At 33.4% G+C, this 11,415-nt stretch overlaps 1 protein-coding gene across 1 annotated transcript; it reads right to left on the reverse strand.

The window, feature by feature from the left end:
- Positions 1–8,570: 8,570 nt before the first annotated feature.
- LOC131640777 (cytochrome P450 94C1-like) lies at positions 8,571–10,145 on the reverse strand. Its single transcript, XM_058911159.1, has one exon. The coding sequence runs from the start codon at positions 10,143–10,145 to the stop codon at positions 8,640–8,642; it is 1,506 nt and encodes a 501-aa protein (XP_058767142.1). The 3' UTR covers positions 8,571–8,639.
- Positions 10,146–11,415: the final 1,270 nt, after the last annotated feature.

Consider the following 11,415-nt stretch of genomic DNA (forward strand, 5'->3'; position numbering starts at 1 on the left):
CATTCTTAAATGGCTACATCAATGAAGAAGTCTATGTCAAACAACCCCCGGGATTTGAAGACTTCAAAAATCCTTCACATGTCTTTAAGTTGAGAAAGGCTCTTTATGGATTAAAGCAAGCACCTAGAGCATGGTATGATAGACTTAGCAATTTTTTGTGTGAAAAGGGTTTCGAAAAGGGTAAGGTTGATAAAACTTTGTTCATTAAGAAAATCAAGAGTAACACTTTATTGGTTCAAGTCTATGTTGATGATATCATTTTTGGATCGACTAACAAAGAAATGTGTGAGGAATTCTCATTGATGATGCAAGGAGAATTCGAGATGTCTATGATGGGAAAGATGAATTACTTTCTTGGACTACAAATTAAGCAACTCAAAGATGGAATCTTTATCAATCAATCCAAATATTGTAAAGAACTATTAAAGAAGTTTGATATGGATAATTGCAAAGCAATGAATACTCCAATGGGCTCCGGTACATATGTTGATCAAGATGAATCCGGTACTCCAATTGATATTACTAAATATCGAGGTATGATTGGTTCTTTATTATATCTGACGGCAAGCCGTCCTGACATAATGTTTAGTGTTTGTCTTTGTGCTCGCTTTCAAGCAAATCCAAAGGAATCACATCTTATGGCGGTTAAAAGGATCATGAAGTATCTCAAAGGAACAACCAACGTTGGCTTATGGTATCCAAAAGGTAGTGTTTGCAATTTAATTGGTTATTCTGACGCGGATTATGCAGGATGTAAAACTGATCGTAAAAGCACAAGTGGTACTTGTCACATTCTTGGAAATGCATTAGTATCATGGGCTTGTAAAAAGCAAGCATGTGTTGCTCTTAGTACGGCCGAAGCAGAATACATAGCAGCAGGTAGTTGTTGTGCACAAATTCTTTGGCTTAAGCAACAACTTCGTGACTACGGACTTGATCTCGGATGCATTCCTCTTCGATGCGACAATACAAGTGCTATAAATATTACAAAGAATCCGGTCATGCATTCAAGAACCAAACACATAGACATTCGACATCACTTTCTTCGCGATCATGTGCTTAAAGGAGATGTTGAAGTCACTTTTGTAGATACTCATAATCAACTTGCGGATATCTTCACCAAGCCTCTCCCAAAAGAATCATTCTACAAAATTCGTCGAGAGCTTGGAATTTTAGATGAAGGTGATGTTTAAAATTTGTTCATACATCAAAGATACATGTGTCTAATATTTTAGGTAATAAAAAATGCTTTATAAATGTTCATTTATTATAACTTGGTAATTATATGAGGTATATGTGCTTTATATTTCATAAAATTAAAGTTTTTGGAAATTTTTCAGTCCAGGAACCGGTTCCCATGTGGGACGAACCGGTTCCCCATAGTAATTTCCAGAGGCAATGTTTTTGTGTTCTTCAGGAACCGGTTCCCATGTGGGACGAACCGGTTCCCACGTACTTGTTCCAGATTTTTTTTCTCTTTGTGGCTGTACGTGAATAGTTGTTTTATATATTTTCTTATTTTATTTTACTTCTTATTTTTATTTAATTCACATTATATCATTTACACCACACATTTACACTCATTCACTCACATTTATCTTCATTCAACATTCATCTTCATCTTCTTCAAACTTCCTCATCCATTATCAACCTCATTCAAAGCTCCACTATCTCACCATAACTATCAAAATTAAAACACCCACTACCTCTAAACACTATATAATCCTCCACTCTTTCACATATATCACTCAAATCCTTCTCCATTCACCAAATCCGAAAATCCCAACCTAAACCCTAACTTTCAAAAATGGCACCCAAAGTCTCAAGTAGTGCAAAAGGAAAGAATAAGATTGGAGAGTCCAGTGAAGATCCTCAAGAGCATCAACCAACTGTTAAGAGTCGAAGACTCACTTTCAACATTCGTAGTCGGAAACTCCTTCAAGCAAAATACGGTAAACTCCCGGATTTCCCTACTCACAGTTTCTCTTTTCCGGCTAGACTAGCTAATGCAGGGGTAGCTAATTTTGTGCTTGACCATGGTGATTATTACCCGGATTTGGTTAGAGAATTTTATCATAACCTTAAGATAGTGACCGATGAATTTGATGATTTCACATTACTGTCAAAAGTTTCAAATAAGGACATATGCTTAGATGTTGAAGAATTTGGTAGAGTGTTAGGCATTCCATCTCAAGGCTTAGTGCTCCTTCAAGGTAACATACCGGAGGATTGGCAACCATATAGTAAGATGGATGTTTTTGTGGATATGTGCCGACCAACTCAACGCGACACAGTTCGCCAACAACTTGCTACCAAATTTAACATGTTCGGTTCTAGCTTATCGGTAAGTGATAGGATGCTCCATCTTATCATCGCTTATGTTTTATTTCCGAAGAATTCTAACCATTCCAGGGTCAATGAGTTCGAGTTAATGGTTCTGCTTGCTCTGAGACGTGGCATTGAAGTGAATTGGGCACTTTCAATTATGCGCCACATGCAGCTTATGGCTTCCCTTAAAGGAGGCTTACCTTATGCAAGGGCCATCTCTCATATTGTTCGGAATGCTGGTGTTCTCCTCCAAAGGGAACCAAAGAAAAATATGGATGAACAAGAGTGTGCTATCACTTCTGCTACCGCTCTTAAAAATACAGGAATAGTTATGGATCGTGAAGGTAGATTTGTTTACAAAGTAGATTTTGAGCCAACCGTTCCACAATTTCCTCAACCTCCCGAAGGTGGATACACAATGGATATGATGTTTGCAAAGCTTTGTTCTATTCAAACATCTATCGATAACAACAAGAGGGAGAATGACTATGAGCATAACCTTATGAAAAGACAAATGCGGGAAATTCAACGGACTCAAAAGCGTATCTTGGCTCATTATGAGGGAGAGGAAGGAAGCGAAGAAGAAGATGAACAAGATGATGATGATGATGAAGAACACATGGATGAAAGTGATTAATTTATTTCCTTTAATTTCTTTGTAATGTTTTCTTTCTATTATTCGTATTTTACTTATGCTTTCTAGACAATGTTCCATTCATGTTCGTGATGTTTAGGATTATTATTGTTTTATGTTGTAACCGTAACAAACTACGTTTCGTATCGTTTGTAGTATTTCATTTGTGTGCTAACTTTGTGGTATTTTACATTTGTGTTATAATTCATATCTTTTTATCTTTTTTCCCATCCTTTTTGATAATAACAAAGGGGGAGAAGAATATGCATGTATTGTTGTTGTTTTGTTCAAAGAAAATGCAGGCCATTGTTAAAATTATCAAGTAAAACTCATCACCATAAATCAAGGAATCATGGATTTAGGGGGAGTCTCTAACATAGGGGGAGCCTTGCATTGTTCAAACACTTTTTCAAAAGCACAAAACAACTCTCTTCAAAAACGTTTTCAAGACTTGGTTGTCATCATCAAAAAGGGGGAGAATGTAGTTGCAAAAGCATCCCAAGCATAGTTTGTTTTGATGAAGACAATATGGACATCAAGCTTTCATAAAGGATGTGCAAAAAGAATCTCAAGTCTTAAAGCAAAGAACACACAATTTCAAAGTCTTGAAGAAATAATAAAGATTCAAGAATCAAGCAATAAATGGCAAAGGTATAAACAATACTCACTTTGACATATAATTGTTCACAAAATATACTCTCATGCATATCATAATCATGAACAAGTCTCATATATCAAAGAGTTCATTTAAAACCTTTTTCATAGTTAAAATTCAAAATAAAGGTTTTAGGAACCGGGTTGTCCCTATGGGGGAACCGGTTCCCAGCATTCTCAAATTTCAGCAATCTGTGGTTTACTATGGGGAACCGGGTTGTCCCTATGCAGGAACCGGTTCCCACGTTCAAAATTTGAATATTTCTGCTGTAACGTTCAGCAGGAACCGGGTTGTCCTATGCAGGAACCGGTTCCTACTGAACCAGTGTGTTTTTCCATTGCATTTTACACTCAAACGAAATTGTCTTTATACCTTTTAAACATTGCATTGTTTCATGGAAAAATAACCTTTTGAAGAGGTGTTTTACACACTATATATTACACATCTTTCATATTCAAAAATCACCTTCTTCATTAACAATTCATAATCATAAATTTCATTATTTCCAAGTGTCCACAAACCAGAATTTTTATATGAAACTTTCTACACACATTTTCATAGAGAATTCATTCAAAGTTTCATGCATACATTATTGTGAACACTTATATTCAGTTTGAGAATTGTTTATTTGAAGAAGAAGATCAATCCAAGATTGATAGTGCTATACAAATTTCATCTAAATCTCTTGTATAAATTCAAAAGTATTATCTCCTTACTATCCAGGATTGTTGGAAGTAAGTGTTGTGTTTGAAGAGGATTGTTCTTCATTCACATTAGTATTGATTTGATCTTAAAGGTGTTAAGAACCTTTGATCACCCTATAGGTTAGATAGTTGACATAGGATTGTACAATATTTCTAACTATAGTGAAATCTCTTTCGTGTTTGAAAGGGGACTGGAGTACTCTCGGATTGTGAGGGGAACCAGTATATATCGTTGCGTCCTTTACTTTTCGGCACTTTATAGCTTTTATCACCATTACCAAAGAAAAGAAAAGAACCTTACAAATACCTTCAAACACTTAACCAAAAAGTATTAGAAATATTCTCATAAAACCGATTAAATTTTTGAAAACCTAATTCACCCCCCCTCTTAGGTACACTCGTATACTTACATATGTGGGAGGCGGCTGGGGAGATTTTTTTATTGGCCTATGATGCTCTTCTCATCAATGCCCTCATACAAACTATATATAAAGTCAACTAGGGGTGTTCATGGTGCGGTTTGGACAGTTTTTAGGTGAAAAATCATCCAAACCGCAAGAGAAAGTATGCGGTTTGGTTTGGTTGACTTTTAAAAATAAAACCAAACCAAACTAAAGTAATGCGGTTTGGATTGGTTCGGTTTTTTATTAAAAAAATTATTGAGTCATATATACATATATAGATGACTACATAGCGCCGTGTTTAGTCATTTATGAGTTATCAAATACCAATAAAATTCATCATATTTGGACAACAACTTTTTATTTAATATATAAAAATAAGATTAGCGAAAAATGGAATATAAAACATAAATTTGTAGCATAAAAATATATAAAAAACATTATAATGAAATAGAAAAAACATAGGAGATGAAAGATTAGAGAAGATGCAAAAGAAAGAGCAAAAGAGAAGAGAGTGGAGAAGAAGAGGTGCATCAAAAATATAATTGGAATAAAGAACAATAGAATAAAAATAATAAGATGAAAAAAAAAGAACATAAGAAATGAGAGATTAGGAAGAAAGTGCGAGATGTACTTGAAAAAGAAGATGAATATGTGATACCACTAGTAGAAATTGAGAAGACTTAAATTAAAACATTAAGTGTGAGGACGAGAAATCATTCATAACCGTAAGCCCAAGGAATAATAGGTTTCAATTTGTGTGTTATATGTGAGTTAAGTGAAGTTTGGGTTGTAACATAATGCAGTTTAGTTTGGTTTGGTTCGACTTGTAAAATAAAAACTGCAAACCGAACCGTGCAGTTTGGTAAATAATGGCCCAAACAAATCCGAGCCAAATGCGATTTTTTGCGGTTTCAGTTTGGTTTGATTCGATTTTGCGATTTTTTATTGGGCATGTTCGGTTTTGAACACCCCTAGTCAACAAGTCGGATTTCAACATTAAATGAGCCTTGCAACCATAGGCGGAGCCAAGGCCCGGCCACCCTGGGCACATGCCCAGGCTATGCTTAACCAACGATTCCACATCACACGGAAAAGCCCAGTCGCCGCTCCACTTCACCGCTATCAATCGGGTGCCACTACGTAACTCCACCGCACCTCTGCGAGTACAGTCGATCAAATCGCACAACGTCGTCGACTTGTAGAAATTTTAATGTTGGCACGTTTTTTTGTTGTTCAATCAGTGTTGAGGTGGTGTTTGTTAGGCTTGCTTGTTATATTTTGTTATTCTATTTGTGGGTTGTTTTTGAAAGAGAAGGATGAAAAATGGAGAATGAGAGAATGAAAAACGAAAGAGAAGGAAAAATACTGAGAGAGAAAGATAATCTGAGAGAGCTTATGTTTCTACTTTCTACTTTATTTCTTGCTTTATTTTGTTTTTTATCTTTTAATTAATTAAAGGTCATGTGTCATTCGATGATTGAATGTGGAAAGATAGGAAAATCAATACACCTTAAAAGGGGTCGGCGCCTTCAGTCTCAATGCAACTTCTCTTCCTTATTTTTTCTTTAATTTTATTTTATTATGTGCTATTTAGTCAACTAGGGTTTTATGTTATTTGAATTGGGCTTGTCTTTTTTTAACACAATTACTAAGTCAAACAACCCCAACTTAAATTAGCACCCCTTAGTCCTTGGTTTGATTTGATTTTTTAGGATTTGTTTTAATTAGTAGTATTTTATTTTATTTTATTGGTTACAAAAGGAAATAGTAGTATTTTATTTAATCTAGGATTGGTTACTTAATTTTATTTAATTAATTTAATTAGATTTATAAAATTACACAAAATATAAAACTAGGTCTTTATTTTTTTTTTTAGAAAAAATTAAATTACTTTGTACATATTTTGTTAGGCTTCTCCAATTATTTCAAACATCTCATTCTTCACTTGTAAACCATTCACTTGTACATAAATCGCCCAATTAACAAAATAAACAAAAAGAACAAAAAACAACTCAAAGCACCTAAAATACACATCACTCATCAAACATTTCTTTTTCGCGATAATTAATTCATCCCTCGCTCTGTGCGATAAATATTCTTAATAAACTAAAATCAATTAACCAAAAAACTTCGAACTACGTAGACTCTGACTTTCTCATTGCACAGTGAAAATAGTAGACACAAGGTTGCGAAACCAACTCCCGAATCCATATTCGTCTGCGATGAAACTCTTAATTAGTGAGGGACCAAATAAACTAGCTCTTTAGGGTTGAGGTAATTTTGCCCAGGCTTCATAATTTTTCTGGCTTCGCCATTGCTTGCAACTTTGTAACAAATGGACCTCCTTTCTTTATTAATTCACCTACTAACAAAATATTGATAAAAAATTAATTTACTTATTTTAATTCAAAATTAAAATTAAATTTAGATTGAATTAAAAATTAAAATTGAATTAAAACTTTAAAATTATAAATCTAAAAGGCTCAGTAAAATAAACAGAAAATACTAATCGTAAAATCGAATCAAATCAAATGCGCAAAATGAACATATACATATTTTTTTATTTTCTAAATAAATTTTAAATTATGTTAATATCCTAGTAAAAAATGCGCATGAAAAATTTGGGGTATGAAATCCAAAACTAGAAATTAGCAGCTACAAACTAAAAAATTTGTAATGCTTTACAAGCCACTTGAATAGACAAATGAAGTCATAAAGATAGGGAATTAAAGAGATGATTTGAAGAGTCACATAACAAGATCACTTCAACTCTAAAGCTAATGCTAATGGCATTCAGTACAATGTAATTGTGATCATTTTAGGAAACACCTATAGTGGGTAGAGGTGTCAATTTAAGGGGCCAAAAAATTTGAGCCCTAGCCCACTTAATGAGGGGGCCTAAAAATATCTAAGAATAATGAGCCCCTAAACATATAGACCCCAAAAATATAAGGCCCTAAAATTTAGAAGGGGGCCTTGGGCCCCAAATCAAAAATAATAGTTTTTAAAAAAATATTTTAATTCCAAAAAATTTTAAAATAAAAAGTTAATAAATTTTTTTAAAAAAAAAAAGCTACTTTTTTATATAAATTATGTGAATTACTTTTATTCATATAAATCATCTCTTTATATGAAAGATACTCTATATAGTTAGCTCAATTAGGGCATTATGATGAATTACTTCTATTCATATAAATCATCTTTTTTTTTCCTACAGAATAATCCAATATATCCATTAAACTCATGGACATAAAACTTTGCTAGGAACACTTAAATGTCTCAATGACTTCCTATACATTTTTCAAACTAGAAATGTACGAACGAAATAAATATGAAAATAACAAAGCTCTATGGATAATTTAAATTATCTACTTTTTTTGTCTCACTAACAGAGGTGGAGTTTTTTATGTGCGGTGGAGTTTTCTCGTTGAAAAACAAAGGAATTAGTGTAAAGTTATTATAGAGATGAAATTTTTGAAACAGAATAAGGCCCCGTCAATAGGGCCCAAAAATAACATATTAACTAAGGGGCCTAAAATTATAGGGCCTGAAAAATTTCTCATCAAGATGGGGCTTAATAAAGTGGGGTTTTAATGGGGTTAAAAAATTGGGGCTTTGAAAAATTGGGCTTATTTGAGAATAAAAGACACCAGCCATCTTGCATTGCATAATTAGCTGCATCGCACTACTACACACACCAGAACAACATTAATCACATAACCAATACTTGAAAATAAATATTAAACTTCTTGCATAGTTTAATATTTTTTTTCTTCACTGCATTACAGAACCAATTAGGCAATATGGAAGATAGTATATCTCAAAGCAAACACATGTATTTATTTTATTCGCACATAATGTTTTTCAGTTTATTAAAGTTATTACAACCAAGCATCTTACTTAAATCATATGATTCATGTTCTTTCATAAAACTTAACCGGTAAGCCATCTCTAAATGTGGTAGATAGACCCGGTGCGAACCGTGGCTCCTGATTCGATCCAACAACCCGAACATCAAACTGTCTTACTAAAGCAGCAACAACACACTTCATCTCTACAATAGCCAATTCCTTTCCCAAACAAATTCTCAGACCAGCTTGAAAAACTGGATACTCAAAAGGACTCTTTGGTACAAACACACCTTCTCTCAACCATCTTTCCGGTTTAAATTCTAAAAAGTCGGGTCCCCATATTGTTTTCATCCGACCCATCGCATATGGATGATAAGTAACCCGACTTCCCTTCTTCACAAAAGTACCATCCGGTAAAACATCATCTTCCAAAGCATACTTTGAATCGAACTGAACCGGTGGAAAAAACCTCATACTCTCATGGATTGCTGCATTAATATAATGCATCTCTCGCGTCTGTTCAAAAGTAGCAACTTCTTGATCCGCGGTCATTATTCGGTCTAACTCAACCCGAATCTTTTTCTCAACATCCGGGTTCTTAGACAATAAAATAAAAAACCCGGTTAATGCAGAAGCAACCGTATCACGACCAGCCAAAAGAAAACTAACAACTATATCTCTTAAATATTCGTCTTCGTTTGAATTCAAAGTATTCATAAAACGCGAGAGAAGATCTTTTCGCGAATCAACTCCAATTGCAATTTCCCGTCTTTGTTTTATCATCTCTTTTGCCATGTTGTTCACCACTTTAATGGCTTCTTTCAGCTTCTTCTCCGACCCAACGTTGAAGAAACGTTTCATCTTCCATATTAACGGTGACGCGCATGTCGCTCTTTCAGCTGAAAACTTTGATGAAAGATCAAAAGCGTCGGCGAGCTTTGAAACAGGAAGTGATGGAACAAGACAACACGGGTCTAAACCAAATGAGAATTTACAAATATTGTCGAACGAGAATCTTCTAAGAATATCTTGCATGTCTAAAAAATCATCATCTTTCTGATCCGTTTTTGAAGCTATGAGAGGAATAAGCCTAGTTTTGATTTCTTCTGTAACAAGTTCCATGGCATATGAATGAATTGCAATACTGCCTAGTTCAAGAGACGCGATTTTCCGCTGAAACTTCCATGTATCACCGTCGACGTTGAATATACCACGACCAAGAAGATCGCCAAGAAGTGTGGAAAATTGTTTCCCTTTAGGATAGTTGTTGAAATTTGTTTTGAGGATGTATTCGACGTTTTGTGGATTTGCGGTTATGGTGTTACCTAAGACGTGGACATTGATTGTTCCTGTGGGTGAGGTTTGAAGAAGATGAGTGTAGTAGTCGCAAAGGTTTATGAAGTTTTTTGACCAGCTCATGGTTAAGGAAGTTTTGCAAGTGTTGCAGTTACACCATGGTTTTATTCTTGAGATGTAGATGAGAAGAGAAAATAATGAATATAGGATGGTGAAAGAGGAGAAGAGGAAAGTGAAGGTAGATTGAAGAGAAAGAGAATCTTCAAAACTCATTTTGGGAATATGACGAGAGTACGTAGATGGTTAAGATACATATAATAGGTTTTGGTTCAGTATTACTTCGTTGGAGGGTTGTTGATTATTAACTACTCATATAATAACCAATACAGTGGACAAAAGAAAAGAAACATGGTTTTCAATGTGCAATGCTTTTGATGTATTCTTTAGGGACAACTTCTCTATTTATCACAAAAAAATATTTTCAACCAATCACAATACAATTTAATTTTAACATATTTAATTAATTATAAAATAGTACAATTATTTATTATTTCCAATACATTTTACATTAAAGGTAATTTTATCTAACTTTTAAGTTGGATAGATAAGAATTCATCATTCTTTATTATTACTTTAATATTAAAAGATGAATTCTTATCTACCAAAATCAAAAAGTTGGATAAGGTTATCTTTTTATTTTAACACGAGGACATGTTATCTTTAATTGTCAGTGTTATTTTTGTTAAGCTAAAAACAAAAAAAGAAATATTAATATTTGTTTTTCTACATTTGGATCCTCTCCGTTTACTCTCTCCATTTCTTATTATAATTAAAATTAAAATTTATTGAATAAATGATGCATCTAGTTTATATATAGTCTAAATACATTATTTGTTGAAAAAATATAAAAAGCCAAATTTGCTTATAAAAGATAATGGAAAGTGTATTTGCTACGATATTCGTTCATGACTCATCTTAGCTATTCATTTACAATTTTTCTCCCTTTTTAAAATAAAAAATATTTAGTTATTTTTTTATATTAATTCTGAACGATTAGATGATGGACGTGAAAGATGGTAGAAGAGAAACAACAGAAGGTGGTGGTCTGTTTCCGCCTTTGATATACAGGTCTTTCGTAATATTTAACAATAAATAAAGACGCATCCAAACTTAGAAAGAAAAAAAAAAGAAATATATCACCTACTATCATTTCTCTTCAGGTCTGGCTCTGTGCCTGTGTAACCAGTGCCACAACATAGGACCTTAAATCAGTAGGGGTCCCAAAAAAAATGCTATATAAGTAATACAAGTTGGCATGCTGTGTGAATATAAGTGATCCATGCAAAACTAAAGCTGTTACATTTTCAATATTATAGATTTCTCGGTTGAGTGTTATAGTTAATATAAATTATTATATTTTTTAGTGCATATATTTATTACTTAATTTCAAAGCGAAAGTCCTTTTAATCTTTCTTATTTTACAGTCTTTTTAAATGAAGTATTATATACACTGTATTTTTTTAATTATTTTTTTCTATTCTTT

Source organism: Vicia villosa, unplaced genomic scaffold (assembly GCF_029867415.1).
Source record: "Vicia villosa cultivar HV-30 ecotype Madison, WI unplaced genomic scaffold, Vvil1.0 ctg.003308F_1_1, whole genome shotgun sequence".
NCBI lineage: Eukaryota > Viridiplantae > Streptophyta > Magnoliopsida > Fabales > Fabaceae > Vicia > Vicia villosa.